The sequence below is a fragment of the Patiria miniata genome, unplaced genomic scaffold (genome assembly GCF_015706575.1).
Source record: "Patiria miniata isolate m_02_andy unplaced genomic scaffold, ASM1570657v1 HiC_scaffold_20, whole genome shotgun sequence".
Lineage (NCBI taxonomy): Eukaryota > Metazoa > Echinodermata > Asteroidea > Valvatida > Asterinidae > Patiria > Patiria miniata.
The window spans coordinates 21,893,858-21,917,497 of NW_024037059.1; the positions used below are offsets into that span (position 1 = coordinate 21,893,858).

A 23,640-nucleotide genomic window follows, 5' to 3' on the forward strand; every position below is an offset into this window, starting at 1 on the left:
TATTACTTGTACACGTACCATTTGCAGCATTTGGACATAAACAGCAATACATAGTCAACTGGTCAACAACTGAACAAAAATGCAATTTGTAAAACAAAAGGCTGTGAATGGTGAAAATGCTGACCATGCACATTCAGAATGGGGCTGCAGCAGCATCCCTATGACTGAATACTCAATAGATTAATTGCATTTATTCAGCAGCTACCGGTACATGTACATGATGTACAGTACATGTACATGTACATGTATGTGGGTCATTCTATAAATTAGGGGTCCAATAGGAAAATGTGTCTTTTTTGTTTTATAACTAAATAGGAAATGTATTAAAGTTAATACTTTATGTGTAACAAACTCCAAGACAAGTTGCATTGATAAAACCTACACATTTGTTATCTTGATCCCATTTAGTTCCTGTTTTGGTTAAAAAATAAGCCGAAAATTCTCATATTTTTGGCTAAAAAGTGGATCAAAAATTACAGTCTCAAAAAGCTACAATTTTGCCTCCTTAAAAGGTAAACTATGCCATTTTTTGGGGTCAAAACTCAATTTCAAGATGAGATACAATTTTCAAAGAAATAAATGTGTGAAGATGTGATATGTTGCTCCCCAATTATGGTTTCACATAATGTAACATATGGTGTCCCCGTGTCCCTGTTACGTGTGAATCAATTCTGCTGTGTGTAAAGTGTTTTTCATGGTCACATTGTTTACTTTTCCGTGGTATTTTACAATTCTGTTCATTAAATAAAAGGGTGAGAAAACAACAAGACAGCAATGCTAAGAAATAAAAAATATATGACCATTTGTAATATTGAAGTTCACATGTAACACGGTGTCCTGTAGTGTCCCTGTTAGTGTTACTGGTATGTGTAAAGCCATAGTATAGTGTTTTGAATATTCCAGATGACATGAAGTTATTAAGGATCTCCTTTCTGTTGAAAAGGTTTGCACTTTACCACCCTGATGGAAGTAAATACATCTCATATTATGAAAAGCAACATTGACCATAATTAAAATAACTTCAAGTTTTCAAGCCCTTTCAATGCAATGCCCCACTTTGGACCCCTGATTTATAGAATAACTCGTGTATCTTTGAGACTGTGTATTTTAATTCATGAATGCACAAGATGTCTCTTCATGCGTATCCCAGTTGACAGGCATGCAACTTTTCCTCGGATCAGCTAATTTCCTCTTTTTTTAGTTCCCATGTGTGCCATTGAAAATAGAAAAACACTGTACAAAGTCTGGAAAAAATTTGAATTTCCTCCTTTTTTTGTGATTTCCCAGTTGCATTCCTGTGTTGAACACACGCACCTCAAAGATGGCTGCAGTGCAAACTATCTATTGAGTATTGAATGAATCTCCAAAATGTTGAAATAGAGAGTACATGTACACAGTGTACATGTACATGTACATGTACACGTACATGTTCTTGAGGTTCAATCACAGATGTACCGGTACTTGTAGTTCTTGACATTCACCTGTAGAAGAATGCATCTTGTGACCTTATAGGACCTCAAGGAGTGTGTTGTCCAGACCTAACCATAGGCCAGGTCAGCTAGTGTGGTATGCATTCGATGTGTGAGATGTACATGTAGGGTGTGTAACTTGACTAGGGACAACGTTGTGAAAATACTGCGGATCTTGGTGACAGTTTCACTGAAGTTTACAGCATTAGGTGCAATGTTGTCTCAACAAAATGATCTTCAGGTTCAGATTTTCAGTTCATCCCATTGTTGGTTTGTAACCTAGTGTGCGGTACATTCTGTGTACATAGTGGAATGTTCTGCAACATAATACGCAACATACATGTACATTTCAAGTTTGAGCAGAGGAAAGTACATAATTATGTACTTGATGTACTACAAACATTCTTTTTGTTTAACTGTGCCAGGTTAGATTGTGCTTGACAATCTGTGAGTTTTTGTTTAGCTTTTTTTTTTTAGTTATAACAATTAACATAATGGTAAATTGTACCGCCTTTTACATACCGCAGAAAGGTTGGCTGTAAAATGATTTTTATTTTATAAAACAGAATTTACATGTACACATGTACCGGTAGCTCCATGTGTTGAATGTGCAAGTAACATGCACATGCATGTGACTTGTTTGTACCGTATGGTACGATGCTACTTAAAGATTATCTGCCTTGTCATCTTACATTTTCCTTCATTTATTAAATTTGCCTGGGGATAGATGCAAAAATCAATGGCAAGACGAAACGCGGAGAAGTGCGAGCTCTGAAGTTCATCTTCAGCTCGTAATTTGATCAAGTTCTCATCATTCAATATGAGAAGAGGAAGAACGTACATCTTAGAGAGTTGTATACCATCTCAGTTCTGATTGTGAAAGTGTAACTGTAAGTGCAGTGAATATTGATGATTCTCGTTCGGTTGTAAACTGAAATATGTATGAAGCTGCAGTTGGTCTATATTTGTACAGATTATCCTTGCAGATTGGTAGCCTACTGGTATGTAATATACCCTGGCCCTGGCGAAGCCGACCATGGTCTAATAGGTAAACAGATTCGGCGATTAACCCTAACTCCCTAGGCCTTTTTGCTAGGATGTAGCCTCAATCCTGCAAAATCCTCCAATTGGCCCCATGGAAAAATAGCATATAGCCTCAATCCTGCAAATTCCTCCGTTATTTCTTGAATATGGTCCATGGAGGGGTGACCACTGCCTGAATCCTGCAAAATCCTCTGGCTATGACTGTCAATAGGCTGAGGCAGAGGCGGTGACATCCTGGAGCAGTACGGAGGTTGTCAAGTATAATCAAGGACTGAATTTATGCACGGATGAGCATAAACAACACAAGGTCCGGCCCAAGACCTTGACACAGTGCGTACTCCGAAATCAGCAACGCACTTTTGCCATGTAACCTCAATCCTGCAAATTCCTCCAATTTGCAAAAAGGATTTTGGAGGATTCAGGGCGGTTAGGGTTAATTGTGCAACTAGACTGCATATATGACCTCGAGAAACTGACCAATCAGCAGGTGCCTTCGATACGCCTGTAATGCAAGCTCCCTGCATGCATAAACATCACGCCCACATACTTAGCATATTTGTACAGATTATTATGCATATATGTATTACAAAAACGTGGTGTCGAAATTGACCAATCACAATCTTAGTCCCGATTTTGGAATGAAATGACGTCACGCATGCTTAGATATACCGGTACACCGGTATCCGATGTTCTACCGGAGATGGGCTGTGTGGAGAACGGGTGATAGTCAGACTAGCAGATTGGTACCATGTACAAAATGTTCAATCTGTTTTCTTCTGATAATGAAATTGTATCAGCAATATGCATCATCAAATTGGATCAGTAAGCCACTGTTCATGTACGGTACTTTCATATTTTATCTTTCTTTTTCCGTAATACAAAATACCGTACATGTACATGTAGGAGCTCATTTAGCACTGTACTCCTCCCTATTTCCCCTTCTTGGCCCCCAACCTCAGAAAGTGAATAATAAGTTTAGCGATACATAAGAAGCCAAAAAGGTAAAGCACTGAAGCAGAGAAAATCAGAGAAAAACAAGTAAATCAATTCCGCAAGTCGTTCGGTGGGGGCTGCGGTGATGCAATCAGAAATTAACAAGGAGAGGGTAAGATCAACAGAAGTGTGAGTTAATATCTAGAAAAGATTGAATTCTGAATGCAGACAGGTGAACTGTGATGGGCTGCACCGACCAGATGAAAGCTTAAAGGAACACTCTTGAGTGAATGTGGCCTCTTCGGCTCAAAAAAACGTTAACCACAAAATGATAATAATTATTTGTACTGGTACACTGTACATACATGTACACTGTATACCGGTAGTACCTTGAAAATTTGCTGTTTTCATGTAATAATTGTGCGATGAAATTTTAGGGTACATAATGTTGATCCTTGAAAATCGAGCCGTTGGACTGCTAATCATCATTCAAGTCACACATTTCTTTTCAAACATTCTTCAAAAGTGTGTGTACATGCATGTTCTAGGATCACCATGAATGCACGGGACCTGATATCTTACAGTGTATTGACAGTTTGGCTGTTCAAATGTGATACTTAAAATATACATGTACAATGCCAAATATGGAGCCCTGCCACATCAGATGTAAACAAACAGGAGGTTTTTCTTGTAATTTTCTTCTGCTTTATCCCTAACTCTCTAGTGTCTTTTACTAGGAACTGGACCAAGTCCATCAAAATCCATCAATCACTGTGTGTCCGATACAAAACTGTACATGACATAATGGAATCCACCACTGACGAACTGGTTGACATTCATGGACTTGCTACACATGGCTTTTATCACAATAGCAGTACAGGAAGCTAGGCAAAATCAATCGGATACCCCTAGCACTGCTTCAGGCCATTAGGCCCAAGTCCATCATACTCCATCAATACTTAGACACGCGAGCCCTTCTGGACCAAGTCCCCCAAAATCCACCAAAATGGGGGGATGGATTTTGATAGAGTTGGGGTGGTTAGGGTTAAGTTAGACATAGATGCAGCTTTCCCTCATGCACTGTGTATAAGCTGATTCCTCATCATCTACATGTAGCGAGCAGTAACCCCTTTTTTTGAACAGGCGAAATGTGAATGGAGACAATTAAAATAGTCGGCACATTCAGCTCAAATTCTGTACTTCATGTGTACACTTCCAAATGTGAAACACATTTTACTTTATGAATCCTGCGTCTCAGCTTGAAACTCATTCACTTTGCGACAGGCCAAATTTGATCATGCAAATGGTTCCAACAAGCCTTGAGGTACCCTCCCTCCAGCAGTGCTATCAATGTGTCATTACTGATGATGAGCCTGGGATTTACACTTTTTAATTTGCTGAGCCAGAGCGTCATGGACGGGCACGTTTTGCAAACCTACGAGTAGATGAAACCCAGGTGCAGCTTCTTGTAATATTTGTTTTGTCTGAAGTTTCCCATTGCACGTCTGATGTTGGGTTGTAAAATGAAATTGTGTTATACTCAGAATGGCTTGGGGGTTGGATCGAGACAGGAGAACAAGGCAGGATAATATAATAATAATAATCATAGTGCTTGTAAACTTCAAACTTCGAACATATCATACCTGATCTGAATGTGTTTTTCCCTTCTCTTTGGAGTTACAAATACCACTCTGTTTATTTCTCATAACATTTTTGCACAAAGCATACTTCTCACAATATCACTTTTATCTCAAGACTACAAAAAGGAACATTGTTAGATAAAAAAATAAACCAGAATTTACATTCATTACATAAACAATGCGCATACTTACAATATCACTGTTACATCAAGACTACCAAGGCAGAGAAAAAAACAATATCCATGTACCAGTATGCATTACATGTATATATACACAAAAAGGGAAGAGACTCAAAGCAGTATGCCAATATTGTGGAAAGGTAATATACAAACAAAACGTGATTTGGTCTCATTGCAGGTCACATAATCTCCCTTTTTCTTGATAGTACCTGTTAAATTGTGCCTTGTCGAGTCTACTTCTTTTGAAAAACAGAAATCTCCTCAAGCGCTGCTTGAAGTTCTCAACAAGATCAGTTCTAAGAACATCTGTTTCCTCAAAATGAACTGCCTTGCAACAAAATTTCCATATTACATTAATCATCTTGCTCACAATGATCTCGGGCACCAGAACTATCTTATGTCCCAAAATTCTACTACGATCAGTAAGGTAAAACGACATGTTCTTGGTGCATTTTCTGATCATACCGGGTAGATTCAACAAAAATCCTTGTGTTAATGGTGTAATTACATGTACAATACAAAAACAAGTGCTCGATAGTTTCCACATCTGTTTTTACACAAAGGGCATATTTACATTATATCTGAATCGCGAATGCCATAGCGTTTCAAGTAGCTTCTCGTAGGTAAAATTCTATGTCTTAATGGAAACAAAAGCTCTGTATCTTCAGCATCCATGAGAGGGTTTTTATGGATACTGTCCCATACAGACGTCCAGTTTAATCTGTCGGATAGGTGCAGAATAGTTTTCCACTCCCCTTGACCTTTCGGGGAAACAAACTCTTTAGCAGTAACAGATTTATACATTACCTTCACCAAGAGTTGACAACAAGGTCTAAAACCATCGTCCTGACTATCAATATGCATTCCTGACGTCATGATGACGTCATTAGGTATCAAATTACAAGCGATTTTAATTGAAAAAGTGACCTTCTTCTTTCACTTCTTTCACAAAATAATCAATGATGTTCGTATTTTGTAATCAGACTGACCAGGTTGACCTTTACTTCCGGGACTACTGAAAGGTTAAAGTGGGGTGAATTGAAAAAATACAGACAGAAGCCTTAAAATCAAAACGAACCTACCAGTAATTTCTTCCACAAACGACTCACGTTCATCCTTTTTCTGTTCTGACATAAAAATATTCACTACTGGGCAATGTCCTGTGAAATACTTTTTGGCCCGATGCACCCAGTGTTTGTAACTCAACAAACGCGAAGCTCTGGTTTCATTTGGATTTCAAAGGTTTTTTGGATGCTAAACTGAAATATCGATGCACACTCAGACTAACAGTACGGAGTAAACACAGCCTTACGTGATATAATCACGTATTTCAACATCACTGGCTCATCAATAACGCATTTATGTAGAGTGCCTTAATGATCCCCCTCATGGAGACAAACAATTTTCCATCTTGGGGGAATTAGGAGCAGTCTTGAGTGTGCATCAGCCTGAGATGGGTTTGATGGCTGGATTCTCTCTCTCTCCATCTCATCAACTGACCGCGCTTCTTGCGTTGTCCTCGTCTATTACCGAGTTAATGGGCAAATGGTTGAGAACACAATCCAGGAGATATGAGCTATTGATGGTATGCAGCTGTATTCTGAGGGCTTGTCATTATAAAGGCATCCCATCAGCAACTTGTGTTTGCTTTTCAATTATAATCCATGGCTTTTCTGAATAGTATTGCTTTTATGCCTTGCGTGGTATGTTTCATGTGCAGTTTTGGGTTTAATGTGCGTACATGTAAATTTACCGTTCCTCTTCATTAACTTGAAAAATATATGAAAAATGTGTTGCTATCGAATAAATTACCTTGTACATGTAGGCCTACAAGTATGATGATAAAGAGACAAAGTTCTGTAGATTCCTGTATCACTTCTGTACATATGTACATGTATGTACATGTATCATGTACTGATGTTAAAAGGATGCAGTACAAACAGAATGTACATCCTAATTACATGTACGTACAGTATACAGTACTGTTCAGATGATTGTAAATTGACATTTAGTATGACCATTACTGCACACGTGTATTCCGGACTTCAAAAGACTGGGAGAGGAAATCAGTATGTAATTGCGAACATGGACTTTGCTAGTTCGTGTGTGCCATCTTAACTTGTTTGCAATGAAGAATCACTGCATACCGTACATACAATGTAGATACATACATGTACATGGTACAAAAATACACATACATGTACCACTGTACTATACATTGTATATGTTTACATGGGATGAAATTGACCCATTACAACCAATTTTGAGGTGTCACATGCTCATATAAAATCGACATGCACTTCAGGTTCAGGTTCAGGTTTATTTATTTCCACAGTATTAATCCAACAAAAGTTAATCATAGAAAGTAATATATAAATAAATAAATGGATATATAAAGATGCAATTAACGAACAAGTGATACTGCAGAGGGATCCATTAAGAAGCAAAGCTTGTAAGCAATGGTCCCTATATAAAGCAAACACGTGCATTGAGCCTACAGAAAGAAGATAAAAGAGAGGGCATGAGATTGGGAGACAAAAATACCAACAGTGTCAAATTTGTTAGGACAAACTTAAAACTCTCCCTCTCTCGGTGGCAAATTTAGCTACGCCATCACAGCATTCAAAATCAATAAGTGACTGTTTTTAACAGTTATATGTAAGTGTATGTAAGAATTCCCTTTTTAATTTGATACATGTACCGGTAGCTACATACATGTATGTTTTGACTGGTGGTGATTGATATGCTGGCTGTACCCACAGGTACATGTACTGTACATGTACCAGTTCCATCTTTTATCTGTTGATGGAATAGAGTGACGGTGTTTACACAAATGTGATCTGACTGTTTTTTAAGCTCTGGTAGGAGCTTCTACATGTCACTTGGTGGTTGGTCTGTCTGTTTGTCTGTACACCAAAATAATTGACTAATTACGCGCTTATTTTGCATGTCTGTCCCCGAAAATTGACCAAAATAATTTTTCCACAAAATATAACTACCAAATTTTAATTCTCAAAAAAAAGCAAACAAAATCAATTTCATACTTACCAAAAATTGTTTGTAACAATTCGGAAAGATGTTAATGAAAATTTGTAAATGGGAGGCAAAATATGTGAAGTATATAGTCACGTGGTATTTCACAAATCGCTGTTAAACTACATGTATGTAAGTATACATGTACAACTAAAGTATGGTGCTCCATATGTGCCATCGGTGTCGAACCCTCAAAGCATCCTCTTTTTCACAGCTTTAAAAAAAATACATCGCAAATTTCTACACATATTTAGAGGGTATAGTCTATTAGCTTTTCAACAACAAAAAAATCTTTCCAATCAGGTAAATATTTATTGAGTTATGGCCAACTGAATCAAGTACCGCTTTTTCATTTTGTCCGCGGCGACTGATATTTTGACTGCTGCAATAAGAATAAGGGCCAAAACTTGCATTTGTGAAAATAGGCTACCAAGTAGAGGGCAGGGACAGAGCAGGTCAGTAAACATCTAGGAAGTTAACCAAACAGTTCTTTTCAGGACTACCATTACTTCCAAAAGGAGAAATGACCATTGCTGCCAAAAAATTAAAAAAACAAAGTGAACAAAATAAATAAAGAAAGATGAAAACATTAAAGAAAGCAAAACTAGCCTCACACCAAATCCATTACATTCCTAACAAGTGACAATTGAGACCGTGGACAGATTGAAAAATCAGCACTTATTTTGAAGTCGCCATACCGGTAACTCAATAAATATTTACCCGATTTGAAGATATTTTTTCGTTGTTGAAAAGCTAATGGACTATACTCTCTAAATTTGTATTTTTTTAAAAGCTGTGAAAAAGAGGATGCTTTCACAGTTCTGGTTTTTTTAGACACCCTGCAGATGTACATATGGTACTTCAAGTCTTTTCAAATTTCTTTTGTACGTACACATGTACTTGTGCAATTTGAAATCAGTGCTATCATAGGCATAGTGCTTCTTCAAGCTAGAGGAAGAAGGCAGATGGAACAGCCCAAATACTGCCTGGGGTGTGTCCAAATTAGAGATGACAGCCTTTTAGTGTTCACTGCTAAAAGGACGCAGCAAGCACGTTCCTCGTGTACAGCCCAACAAGAAAAACACCCCAGGATTGATTGTGCTGCACCAAATGAGTGTGGCAGTCGCAGTAGGAGTGCGAGGGCATATTGTGATTTGATGTTTGGTTCGTTATCCCCCCGAAGGGTTGGCGGAGAAATAGATACGTGATTGAGGTTGAAATGTGTTGTTGCTGAAATCAGATATTTGTTTTCTGGATTTTTCTTCTTCTTTTCCAATTTTTTTTATATACTTTCTCTCAATGGATTTTCATAGTGTGTTGCTCTGAAATTCTGATGTTGAAATATTCTTTCTTTCTTTAATTTATTGCATTTTTATGTATGAATAAAATTAGATTTGAACTACCATTGTGGATTTTGGTAATAAGTTTGGGTAAAAGGAGATCCTTCATTCCATATTATGCACATTGTACTTGAACATAAAAAAAAATGTACGTGTGCATGGTTTTTGGAATACTGTACAGTTTACAATACACTTTACAAGTATATTCATGTTTTCATTCATATGTATATCAAAATGCTGAATTTGTTTGGCAAATGAATTAATGGCCATAATTTGGAAACCATAAGTTTTACATTTTCGAACACTTTGGCCATCTCTCAACATTTCTGCTGCTGCGCCTCAACTCAACATCAATTTTGGGGCAAGAACTACATGTTAAACTCTCCTGCCAGCAAAGACTTGATCCTTGATTTGATTTGTTTGTTCTGTCATCTGTTTACAGGGAATGAATTAGTTCCAGCAAAGGAGAGCCGAGCGACTGAATCCAGTCCTGAGGAGTAGTGGGCACAGCGGCATCACAAGGTCCCCCGGAACCACTGCCAAGATGTCGCTGTCATTGCTCATGCTGAAGTGTATGGTGGGTACTTTGTATAAAATACGATGATGCATGTACATTGCTTTGCATTTGTCATTGCCAACACGTGTTTACGCTCGGTTGTTTTTCTAAGAATATTGGAATTAGTTATGTGTGATATTGTTATTGGATTTCCTGCCTGAATGGTTTATCTGCAGTGTGTGCACTTCACAGCTTATGTAAAACCACAGCTATGTGAATACTATAGTGAAATCCAACGACCAGAATTTGAAGCTTTTACAGCGGTGGTGTCATGCTCACGCACATGCTGCACGCTTTCTTAAAGATGAGGCGCACGCACATTTTGGTATTCCTATTGGTCGCAGGAGTCCGAAGTGCATGCGTACTACCTGAGCGTGACTCGCGCGACCCTGCGCCACCGCAGAAAATTGCTGCCGCCGGATTTGTCTGTATGTGTTCACAAGTTGTTCAAGAGTTTACTGTTCACGAGTTGACCTTTCACAAGTTGGTCGCCTGCGAGTTGTTCTCCCCTCCTGCAAAGCAGGTGGTGAATTTCACCTGCAAAGCTTGCGTTTGCCCACAGAGTGGGAGAGGCGACAAAGCCGCCGCCCCCGCAAAGCAGGCCAGCTAGCGAATCCACCTACCCTGCAAAGCAGATGAGGGCAAGCTTCCTTTGGAATATGACGTAGAGAGTTGAGACTGACTCATGAAGCAGTTGTCTGGACCTAGAGTCCATTCCTAACTGATATTTTTCAGTTGCAAGTCATTTGATGCTCCATAGACAACACTGGCAGTGTTTATGATATAACATCCGTGATGGGCAAAATCCAAGATGGAATATACGTGAATACATGTACATGTATCGGTATGTCATTGGACTGTATTTAACAATTAAACCCAGGGAGCATGTGTTTCCCTGCAACTGGCAGCTAACAACTTTACATGTATGTATGTATCATGTCTTGGATTTAGATTCATTAGTCTTGGGCAGTCATGTGCAAAGTTTCTAAGAACAAATATGACATCATTATGACGCTTAAATAGAGCATGTCATTTCCTATAGGAAAGCTAAATAATTCAATTAACTTTGATTATTTAATTCATATTTTGCTGAGTGGGCTAACTTTTATCTGTTTAACTCACTTTTTCGAACAATAACACAAAACAAACTTTGACTGCTGTTATATGGAAGTTAGATTTCTTAAACCCTCAAACAAGCAAGGCACCCTTTTTGCAAAAGTAGGGGTAAACAATGCCATTTCGGCAACGAAACTCACCAGACTGAGTTCGACTAAGGAAAAAATGAAATAATTTTGTACTTTTGCACCCATAGGAAAGCAGTTTGCCATAACTGATTTTGACCGGCATTTTTTTAGGGCAAGCAACTAGTCTTGTGTGGTATTTGATGATGAGAGGCCACGGTACCGTATCTGTCTAAAAAATATCACGGTATTCGCTTTCCCATACAGGTACACATACAATTACATGTACTTTTCTGGGAGGGTTATTAAAAGACATGTGGTGATAGGGAAACTGCAAACAGGCAGCATGGGCAGAACTTCAGAGTCCGTTATGAGGAATTTCAAACAATTATCCTTTTAGTTCAGATAAGAACAAGTTGTTTTTGTCACCATTTTTGAAAGGGCTTATACAAATGTCTGGCCACATGTAGGCCTACATGTGCGATATTGTTGAAATAGTCCAAACCTGCCAGCAAGTCTTAGTGAAAGGCATAGTTTGTTTCAGTTATTTGCACAAGTGTGATGTGATACCCAGTTCAAGTCTAGTTTAGTGGTGTTTACTATGGAATCAATGAATACTACCGGTACATGTGTAGTTGATGTTGAGCTGATATCGCCTCATTGTCTCTATCCGGTACCATTTCATGCCAATATGAGGCCTTCCTTAAAGTGCGTACATTGTACGGTATTGCGGTATTGTTTCTGCTATATTTGAACCCTGACTAGACCAAAACCAAAGCTTTTCTTGGTGCTTAGGTGTCCAGTTGTAAATATGCAATGTCAGTTTGGGTAATATTTTACATACGTGTAAAAAATGGCAAGAAAAGAATATTTGGATGTAACATTGACACGGTGTCAATGTTACGTCCGAATTAATACATTTACTCATTTTTTTGTCAAAGTACTTTCAAATGATTTCAAACTTTCTCAAGTATTAAAACACCCTAAGACAAATACTATGTTGAGCAATTGTTTAGAATGCATTGATACTTTTAATAATATAACGAAATATATGGATGTAACATGCACTGCTTCCCAACCCGGTGGAATGACCCACATACAAGTACTTTATTGATGGCCCCTATGCTTGATGTATGCAGAGTCTATGCAATGTGTTACATGTAGCTGCCAAGATTCATGTTTTATTCACATTTTGCATTCTATGTTGACCATGTTTGGTACGGGTAGACTAGAGCTGGGAATTATGTGGGTCAGCCTTTGCAATTTTAAGATGGCATTTGGGTCCCTCTCTGAAATAGGTCCATACATTTACACATATGTGCGTGTACAGTACCCTTTGCATAACTGAACAGAGTTCACTGTACGGTAGATAATAGACTTGACACAAACAGCTGCCTGCACATCTTAGTATCCCTTGAAGATCTTTAAACAAGATTGGTTGAAGTAGTAAATTACATGTACATGTACACCATGAAGAACATATTGTTTGTGAATCTAATTTACTAAAAATGTTCAGACCTTGTTTTCACCAGTTTTATTTCAGGTGCCACAGTTTTAAGTCTAAAATCTCGGCTGTGATTGTCTCCTGCTATAACAGTAACCGGAAAAATTGAGTCTTGCAGATTCTCCTCGAAGGACATCACAAAATTCAATTTAAATATAAACTGTTACAACCACGTTGAGTTTCTCCAACCTGGATTCAGCAGGATGGAAAATCTTCAATCTGATCGAGTCCGCCCCCCCCCCCCCTTGAGTCGTCTCCGTGTCTGTCAGAAAGAATATGGGGGAAAAAATCTATACAAGCCGGCCTGATAAGATGCAGCCAGGGTGACCAGGCCTGTAGTCTCTTCATTCACGGGATGGCATGATTGAAGCAGGAGGCTCCTACCTGACATGTAATTAAATTGTACATGTACCCAGTTGGTGCTATTGATTTAGCATGGCAGCCTTGCCACTTGCCTGTCCTGTTGGTTCTGCAATCGGTTCCTGCATAGAGAATCAAGACTGTTTTTGTAAGGAGGATCCAGTGGCATAGTTACAGGGAACTACATGTACATGTACATGTACTTACACAAACTGATAGAGCTAGCGTTTGTAACTTGACTTTTAATGTGAATGTTAGTAAAAAACACAATTTGTGAAAACGAACACAATGTGTAGGATGCCATTTTTATCTAGGGTGTACAAACCCATGCACTATGTCTCACAACAGAAAATAATTACTTTTTCATACCAAGTTATAATTATTATAACTGTTTTTAATTATAAGAAGTTTATGTGACACCATTAACAAGTCAGATGTCCACATGGTGACAGATCTGTATTGACACACGCTCACGTACGCCCCAGGGTACATTACCTTGTGCACGCACAGAGTCTATTCAGACAGTGTTGTATAGCAGCAGAGACAATTTTATTGTTTAAATCTCTGAAAATGATCGAGGTGATACATACATTGTACTTGGTTAACGCTCACCAGTCTTCCACTTGAAATTAACTCTTTAAGTTTCAGTTCTAGTATCGCTTACCGCCCCCATCCCCCCTTTGTTTAATTCTTCCTTCTTCTTTTCCTTATTTTCCCCTTTGGCTTTTTGTTCTAGCTATCTACGCCCCGCCCCCTCTTTTTTTCTCTCTCTCTCTTTTTTCCCCCTTTTTTTATAGAAAAGATTTAATACATTAAATTAATACATTAAATTAATACATAGGATCTGGTTTTCCTGTGGTAGGATGGCTCTGTAGAGGTGCTAGTCACCTGTTCCATCTTGCCACTCACAGGCTTAATCCATACGTATTCTGGCATAAACTCTTTTTTTTTTTTTTTTACAATTTATTGAAATTGTAAATTCTCTGTGTTTTTTATCTGTGATTCTGTATATCTTGTAATATATTTTTTTATATCAGCCAGTGGAGAAGTGTAATAAAATAAAACAATAAAAATAAAATAAAATACATGTTCATGTATACACTTCAAAGATGGCGGCTGAATGCAATCAATCTATTGTTTGATTGTATAACTTACAATGTATCTCCTTCTCTTGGGGGTCTCACTGAAAAGTAACTAAGAACTGTAAACTAATAGAAATTCACAACAACACTCCTCTGTCAGTAGAATTTTGCCCAAAAAAAACACACATTCACATTTCAAAATCTGTCCTTGATGTACTCGTACATGTATCAATTTCATGGGGAGTGGGATTTTGCAACAAACATGTACATGTACACTAGGATTTCCACCCACCCCATTGAAGGGTCCATGAGATGATTTTTTTTTTTAGGAACACATTTTGTGCAACTTTCAATTTCTCTTAAATGTACATATGTATGAAAACTATTTGACATCCCTTTTCGGTTATTTTTGTTGAAAAGTGCACTTCTTTAAACTTTTTTTGTTAAAGAAGTTCCATCATGTCCATGTTTTTCCAGACAACTGAGGGAGCATGTGATGTCATTTGAGAAAGACACTGTTCAGTTTAGGGGTTTTCTGTTCAAATTATTAACCCAAAGATTTGCTCATTAATTGAAAACATTTTTGAGAAAAGTCTGCTAATTGGGTTACTGCCATGTACTGAGGTCTGACACAATTACGAATCACCAAAGCAAAGAAAATTTACAACAGCAAAATGTCCAAAATCTGGCAACTTGTGGTGCTGAAATAGCTGCAATATTGAGGTTTCTGCCTGAAATGACATCACACTTTTGCTCATGAATATGAAAATTGGCATAAGCGTGAAAACCAAAAAGGCACCAAAATACCCTTGAAAATGGCAAAATGACAATTGAAATTAGGGTTAAATGCGGGACACGAGTGTGCATTTTCAAGGATTGCATTAAAAAAATTAAATTGCATGTCATGGGTCCTTTAAAAAAAAATGTGAATTTCAACACCGTTTGACTCCAGCAAGCGAAATACATGTGTGATACAAATTATCTTCTTGGGCCTTGTGTCACTGCAAATTAGAACCACAAGAATTGATTACAATGCTTTTTTTCTGTTGTTTTTCCCCACTTTGCTCTCATAATTTTGTTTCCAATCAGGGAGTTTCCGCACACCCTGCAAATTTTTACAATGTAATTAAAGCCACCATATTCTTCCTCCGTCACGCATTGATTTCGTTGCTTGTATATTTGTGTCTCCGGCCTACCTGTCACACGTGCCGCAAATAAAATTTGAAATCAATTTCCAAGGATTCAATTTGGGCAGGGAAAATTGGAAATGCGGGTAGTTGACAGGGGGAAAAAAAGGTTTGAAATGTCAGGGACTTGCAAGGCACTGTAGAGTGAACGTTTTGGGGCTGTTTATTTGTCCGTTGGCCAGAGGAACTGTATTCAACCTTTTCATCTTGTTCCATTTTCTTCTTTATTGTCAAAGCATCATGGCACATGTTGATTGATTGTGGGGAAAAAATGGAAAATTGTTCAGTGTAAGAAGCCGGTGTCAAAGAAGTGGACTTTTTTTTTTTTTTTTTTTTTGGATTGCGATAGTTTGGTCTCAGTTTGTATAGTGCTTATGTATGTTACAAACAACCTTGATTATCTTGTTTTTCAGCTTTCATTATTGTCATTGTTCAATAATTATCTGGTTGGTTTGACATCGCCATAAACCATTCATCAAGTAAGTTTCAATTGATAATTCTAGGGCTGTGCTGAGTTGAATATTCAAAAAATTTCAATGATCTCAAGAAAATGAAGAAAAACACGGGTTTTATTTCAATTGTGTAGTTTTAATGTTTGTCAAATGCCACAGTTTGGTCGATAGTCACTTTTCAAGCATGATTTTACAGTTTCTTTGAATAAAACAGTATAAGATCTAATTTGCATCTCCAACAGCTTGCAAATATCAGCTAGTCAGCAACATGTGCGTTGAAAAAAATTTAAAGATATTTGGTATATTTTATGAAACTCATCAGTTTTCGATAGTTGCACGCAACTTTCCAATTGCCAGGCCATTTGCTTCCTGACCAGCACACACAGTTGTGTTTTATATCACTCCCGATGACGAGCAATTGTCTTTTCCTTTGTCCCTGTAATGTAACACTCTCCCATTTTCAACAAAAGATGAACGATCGAGGTCAACAAAGAGTTTGTTGTTCTCCCTTTGTCTGTCTGTCCTCGAGGTGTACATAGTTCACATACCTGTACACAGAGTTTAGGCTGGTGCATGTAAAACTTGATCAGCTTGTTTCAAATATTGGATTCGATCCAAGTTCAAATAATCAAATCCTAAATTATTTGAAAATGCACAGCGCTAGACTCTTACATGTACATGTAGTCTGAAATCAGTCAAATTCATGCAGAATGCAGCACATAATGAGCTTTCTAATTCAAGCCTTATAACTTATCATTTCTCTAATCACTTCTCATCTTCAGAACCGGCGACGGCTTATCCTGTTCATTTTCTGGTACTCCTTGTTCATGCTTCTGGGCATGGCCTACTACTCACACGTTTACATCCAATGGAGGGATGATTCTCATCTACTACGGGTCTACAACTCCATATTCTTGCCCACCCCCTCACCGCTACTCAGACAACACTACTCGAGGGGTCCCCCAGGAAACCTGACGGCACCGCTGTTTTTACAAAACATGGATGACTTGATGATAAGGACAGCCAAGTACAATTACGACGGGAGAATGCCGAACACTGGGGATTACCAACTAACAAAGCACAACTTTTTAGAGCTACTGAATAACAACCTGACTCAGTTTTTAATACGGGAGCCGTCCATACATGTGCAGAACTTAAGCAACTCTCTAAGGAAGGTCAAGAATGCACTTTTAGGCATCAACAGTAGTAGAACTACCACCCCCTCCACTTTGGGGAATAGTAGTCTATCCAACTCATCTTTGTCCATGGATGATGGCAAAGTAGTTCTGTCACCTAGTTACTTGGTCCACAATAGCACTTACCTGATAGCTGCCATTGAGAAGAATATGCAAAAGATTCGGGAGGAGACAGAGATCAGCCTGAAACGTTTGATAGAACTCAACGAGATCATCAATGCTCCAAACGAAACCTTCACAAAGAGTTTATCCCTCTTAGCCGGGGATCGTTCAGCGGGGCTGGCCAAGTTAACAAATCTCAGTGCAACGCACTACGCATCAAACACAAGTAGAAGTCAACAACTCAAGACAACTCACGAAAAAGTACTACCCAACTCTAGTCAAAATGCCACAGTGCGTGGATGGAACTCCAGAAATCAACATCTCAAGAGATTAAAGGATGCCTTCAGTGGGTCCGCTGTAGGGAGACATCCCCAGGGTGAGGGAGATGTGACACAGAGTGTGATACGAACTATGGCGGATAGGGTAAGACCACATATGCCATATCGTCCACCTACACCCATGCCAGAAGTTGATGGATACTATCTCATGGAAACCAGAACAGTAAGTTACCATTATTCTGAACTTCAATGAGATATGAATTGATAACTGATTCCTTGATCATTCTGATTGGCATTTCTTCATTGTTGAACCCTTGAAATGTACATGTCTTTACAATCCAAGCCAAAATCCAAGACGTATAATTTTGATGGTTTATGACTACAGGTACATGCCCCAGGCCTCTTTTATGTAGGTTTTTTTGTCCCAAATAGGACTCATTAACCGAAACTCTCCTTAATCCCCCAAAATCAACCAGGTGGTTTGGGAGGATTTGGGAGGATTTGGGAAGATTGGGCTGTAACAGTGCCAACAAGGTTTTGAATGATGCATTGTGTCAGGGTCTTAAAGCTACATGTACATGTATACCTTGTGTTGTATGTGCTTAGCCATGCAAAAATGTGAGCAAAGATTATATACAGGGTGAGTTAAAAAAAAAAAAAAAGGGGGGAAACCGAAATGGCAGGATCATTTTTGTAATGAAGTTCTGCATAGCATTTTCAAAATCTAGAATACGAAAGCCCAATTAATAATCTTTCTTTTAGTGTAAGGATCATTCAAATCACTCATGCACTTTTCAAGTTACGGAATTTTAAACACAGCCACTGTTTTAAAGTTTTGTCCACAGATCACAAAAAAAAAGTGTGTTCTTTCAGCAAAACGAAAACAATTCACATACATCCATATGTGAATTGTTTTCGTTTTGCTGAAAGAACACTTACCTTTTTTTGTGATCTGTGGAAAGAACTTTAAAATGGTGGTTGTGTTTAACATCCCTTAAAAATTGGTCCTGCCATTTGAGTTTCCTTTTTATGTGACTCGTTCTGTACTGGATATCATTGGCACTGCCTCAACATATTGGATCGTAGGATGAATTTGGAGGATTGAGGGAGTAGCCAAGTATTACATGGAGGCAGTTTGCATAATGAATAAAAGGGTACCAGTCATATGCAACTGATTGTTTTCATTTCAGAAACTCCGCTTGCGCTGTAAATCCTGTGCTGTGGTCTCTAGCTCGGGCCAGCTCCTCAACAAATCAGCTGGAGCCGAGATCGATGGCTACCCTTGCGTCATCCGCATGAACAGCGCCCCTGTCAGTGGCTTCCAAGACGACGTCGGCTCCAAGACCACGGCCCGTGTCATGGGTCACGTCAACTTGATTAAACTGAACCAAAGCCAGTCGGACCAGCACCAGATCTTTGTCAACCAGAGCACGCGGGCCGAGCGACTCATCATTCCTTGGCTGTTCAACACGCGGGTGGATAAGAAGAAAGACAAGCATTATACCATTGCCAAGAACTTCTCCAAGACTTACACGGATACTCAGTTCTACATGCTGTCCTCTAGCAAGATGGCGTTTGCTGAAAACCTCTTCCAGACAGACACTGGCATATCAAGGTATAAACAAGGGTGTCGTCTCCTGTAGTTTAATTTCTTGTGTGTATTGGTCTTTTGGAGGGGGGGGTAAGATGTATCGGGGCTCGGACTCAAATGTATTGAGCAATAATAGACGAGTGACTTACATGGTAAATTTCTTTTTATTTCATAATTTTTGAAGGGTTGAGGAATGTGCCATTGGTTTTGGAGAATTCAAGGTTCTGAGCAAAATGCCAAGGACGTTAGGGATCGTGAATAGTTTATAATTGGGGTTTATAATCATACATACATGTACATGTGTTTGTCCTGTCTATTGCAGGAAGGATGCTAAGACCTGGTTGTCTACTGGCTGGATGACCCTTATTTATGCTTTGGACACCTGCGATCGCACTGATGTCTTCGGTCTCGTACATGAAAAGTTTTGCAAGTAAGTGAACCTCAAGTTTTGTTACTGAATCCTTCGGCCATTGCAAGATAAAGTGGTTAAATAAAATGAAAAAGCTTCTTCAAATGCTTATTTGTGTTTACAAGTATTAACCTTTGATATTCCAGGACATTCCCTTTGATGCCTTCGTATTCTGATCACGCCATATTTTCTAAGACCATCATTATATTGAATCACTGTACAATTTTGTTTACAGTTGAAAGCAGCAGGCCCATGATCCACTGCAGTGCCTGAATTTCAAGCAATTTTTGGTGGTTATTAGTCTTGGTTTAAAACATTTTATAAAGACTTTGTTCTCCTATGCATGTCTGCTTATAGTAAAAGCCGCTGGTATGGGGAATTTACAACACAATCCACTCACATGACGAGACTAGCTTCAAATTGCGATCTTTGCAGTATTGATACTTGAACCAAGACTATGTGGTAAAATGAGTATTGGCCAAGCAATTTTGTGTGATACTGTAGACATGGTAGAGTATAGAATTTCTGAATGTTGTTGTTTTTATTATGTATGAACAGGGAAAACCCCAATGACACCACTCCCTACCATTACTATGAGAGCAACGGCAAGAAAGAATGTGAGTATTACATGCAGAGTGAGACCCACCTGACCTCAGGCCACGTCTTCGTCACAGAGAAGGCCATCTTTGCCCGCTGGGCCCGTAAATTCAACCTGCACTTCCGCTACCCGAGCTGGAACTTGACCCAGACCAACGACTCCGCCCCGCTGGACACGCCCTTTGTCAAGATCTACAAAGAGGCCCAGCATAACAAGACGCTGCAAGGGAACAACGGCAAGCCAGGGGGTGGCTCGCGGGGACGACACCACATCCTGAACAGCCGGAATAATAAGAAGGTACCCCCCATCATCGGCCCCAAGACTAAAGAGGATACGGAGAAGGAGAAATACCAGCGCTTCACTCACGCTGTCATGTTCATTGTGGCCATCTTCTTGAGTCTTGTCGTCTTCCTCCTTCTGTTCTTGCTGGCAAGTTTGTTTGTATTTTGCTTCTATCTATGATAACAATGATTGGTCTTAAACCCACAACACAAGTCTGCTGAATTCAAAGACAGCTTGAAAAAAAAAAAAAAGCAAGACTGTTTTTTTATCATCTTAGTATTACCACAAGAGTTGCCAACCCCCACTGAGTTATGTAATCCACTGTCCAGCTGGAGTTTTCGTCCCCTTGAACTTAAGTATATTCTGATAAAAAAAAAATCTGTAGACACACCTGCAGTAACGGGTTATTGCCATGCTGATCATGGTGTTTGGTTAGTATGGGCATATAATTGGCATGTGCACAGAATTTACAATGAACAAAATGATGTACATGTACATTCATACGTTCATGTGCTTGTGTACATGTACATACAGTTGTACACGTGAGTAGAAGACAGCTACATTTTGTATGAAATGAAAATAACTACATGTAAATGTCATACACCTACCGGGTACATTGTACTGCAAGGTAAGAATAACACATCTAAAAATAGGATTCTTTTTGCAGCACTAAAATTGTTATTACTCAAAACTCACCTTTTCTTAACATGTACATGTACTTGCCAAAGGGAAAATGTGTCGCGAATGGCCGCCAAATATGAGCCCGTGCAACATTGGTGTTACACTGAGGTCAGAGTGTCATTTGGTTGCCATGGAGAATTTGCTCAGAATACTGCATGGTGACATCTTCTCTGCATACATTATTGTGACAAAAACAGTAGAAAAAAGGGTGCTGCTTCAAAGTATATTTTATTTTTGAGAAGTGGAATTATACACGTGTGGATTTTTTATTCCATTTTGAGTGAAAGGTTTGAATCAGATAGATTATAAATCTGATGACCATTATGAGAGGTTCATTTAAATTATCCCAGATTCTCCAAAATTCTATCTAAAGTGTCAAGGTTATCTACCAGTTTATGTGGGGTTTTTTTCTACAAGAACAAGGGCCAAGATCACCTTTTCTAACTTTGTTAAGTTAGGGTGGTTCCTGAAAGTTCTTGCTAAAAAAAAACACTTTCTCCCCTCCCCCACTCCTGTTTATACATGTATGTTTGTTTTTGTCATAAAAAGATTGAGTAAATTTAAAAAAAAACTGTCAATTGCAGATGTACATACATGTACGTGTATTTGAGGGTCAATGAATAGGGGCCATTAGAAATGGAACATGCGCATGATACGTATGCAGCTCGGAAAAAAATAACATCATTATTTTGCATTGTTACATGTATTTCATTTGGCACATCATAGGCAATGTGCCTTTCACATCAGAATGATAAGATGTGTACATGTGAGTTTGGTGAAATAACCACACAAAATGCTGATATAACCAGCTTATTTTCCCGAGCCACATACGGTACGTATCCCTTACGCGTACCATTTCTAATGGTCCCTAATAATGTACATGCGTGAACATGCAGCATGCATCCCAGCTTATCAACTAGCCAGAAAAATAGCCAAAATATTCACTTAAAATACATGTATGTAAATGATGATAAACATGTATGTACCCATACCAGATAATTCCATTGATATCTATGAACAGGATAGTGAACTTGAGAAAAATTCCCAACTACACACTAACAAAATGATAGAGACCCACTTCACAACAAAATGGGCTTGATTTAGTTGTTAGTTTGCAAGCTCAGTAATATGCCCAGAGGATTCACTTTATCACGAGGTAAATTTGAAAAAAGGCTTACAAAATGTATAAAGGAGCTTTTGTCTTTAATTTGTCAACCCCCCCACATCCCCCTCACAAACCCCTCCTCCCACTAACAACACCCCCCTCCCATAAGCCACACCTCCCCCCCCCCCACCACAACCCCCTACCCACCCCCACAACCCCCTCCCCTACCATTGTTCAATCTGATGATTCTTTCCTCTCGCCATCTTCTAGGTTTCCATCCTAACCATTTGAGGAAGCAAGAGGTGCTGTATCCATGTGTAGGGGCCAACCCATGTTTGGCCCTTGTCCATGGTCAGGGGCCAACTGCCTTGGACCCACCCCAGTTACATGTTCTTCAGCAGCTGTCTTGACCAATTTAAAATTTGCTGGGTAAATTTGTCTGGTAAGAGGTTTTGGCACCCAATTGGAATGATGCATTTTGAAAAGGAAAAAAAAAACAGGAGAAATAGCACGATGATTTTTGAGTTTCATTTTTAGTACCTTGAATACTTTGTTTTCGCTCAGTTCTTCCACTTTTAAGAATTTGAATGGCCACCCATCGTTTTCATTTCCATTTTAATTCACATTTTAAGAACCATTTTGAGACTGATTGTTATTTTTGTATGCATACTGAATTCATTGTACTAACTCATTTACCAACTCTTGACCAGGTCATAAATATTCATTGACTTTTCTGCTGACCTTTCTGCATATCTTTGCATACATAATGACTGCTGCTGAAGGTCAGTGGGAGGGGTCACTCATATGGTCCTACGCCCTCCTGTCCTTCACAACGCATGAAGTGTTACATTCTGTTTGATTTTCATTTTTGTTTGTTTGTTTGTTTGTTTATTTATTTATTTGTGTTTAAATATACAGTAACAGGAAAGGAAATGTTTGATGAAACATGCGCATGCTGTATATACCACCATGAATTGGAATGGAAGCAACTCACTCCGTGACCCTTTTAAATTTTGATATGACAGTATTGCTACTAGAATAACAACAAATCAGGAAAAATAAAATCTAAAATCCTGCAAGCAACTATATTTGTTCAAGGAATTGCAACTCACAAATTTATTCTCTTTAAAAGCTGAAGAACTGATGTAAGGCTGTTCTCATATGTTTTTATGAGTAACCACTTAAATTATGTGATTTTTTTTCTTATGCATTTTGATAAAATCAAAAGCATTGAAAATTGAAATTTCTTCTTTTTTGTTGTTGTTGACAGTTTCACTTTTTGACATCTGACATCATTTTTTGCCAAAGCGTTATGTCTAGTATCCTGACTTACCGGTAGGTGCTGATAATTAACTAAACATTTCCTCATGTTACCATGGTTTCTCTGACCACAGCGGTCATCTTGGTACCTGTTATGTGTTATCTGACTGCATGACTA

At 38.6% G+C, this 23,640-nt stretch overlaps 1 protein-coding gene across 2 annotated transcripts in view; it reads left to right on the forward strand.

Moving 5' to 3' along the window:
• Positions 1 to 23,401, forward strand: part of LOC119728205 — a 39,916-nt gene extending 16,515 nt beyond the window's left edge. Inside the window, exons 2-7 of one of the 2 annotated variants that reach the window (XM_038200340.1) lie at positions 10,081 to 10,215; positions 16,743 to 17,759; positions 18,727 to 19,151; positions 19,450 to 19,557; positions 20,095 to 20,563; positions 22,473 to 23,401. In XM_038200340.1, the coding sequence (XP_038056268.1) occupies positions 10,183 to 10,215; positions 16,743 to 17,759; positions 18,727 to 19,151; positions 19,450 to 19,557; positions 20,095 to 20,563; positions 22,473 to 22,493 (2,073 nt within the window). In that variant the 5' untranslated portion in view covers positions 10,081 to 10,182 and the 3' untranslated portion in view covers positions 22,494 to 23,401. Of the gene's footprint in view, positions 1 to 10,080; positions 10,216 to 16,742; positions 17,760 to 18,726; positions 19,152 to 19,449; positions 19,558 to 20,094; positions 21,212 to 22,472 lie in introns of those variants that run through there. The other variant, XM_038200339.1, reaches the window with a different exon arrangement.
• The last annotated feature ends 239 nt before the right edge of the window (positions 23,402 to 23,640 follow it).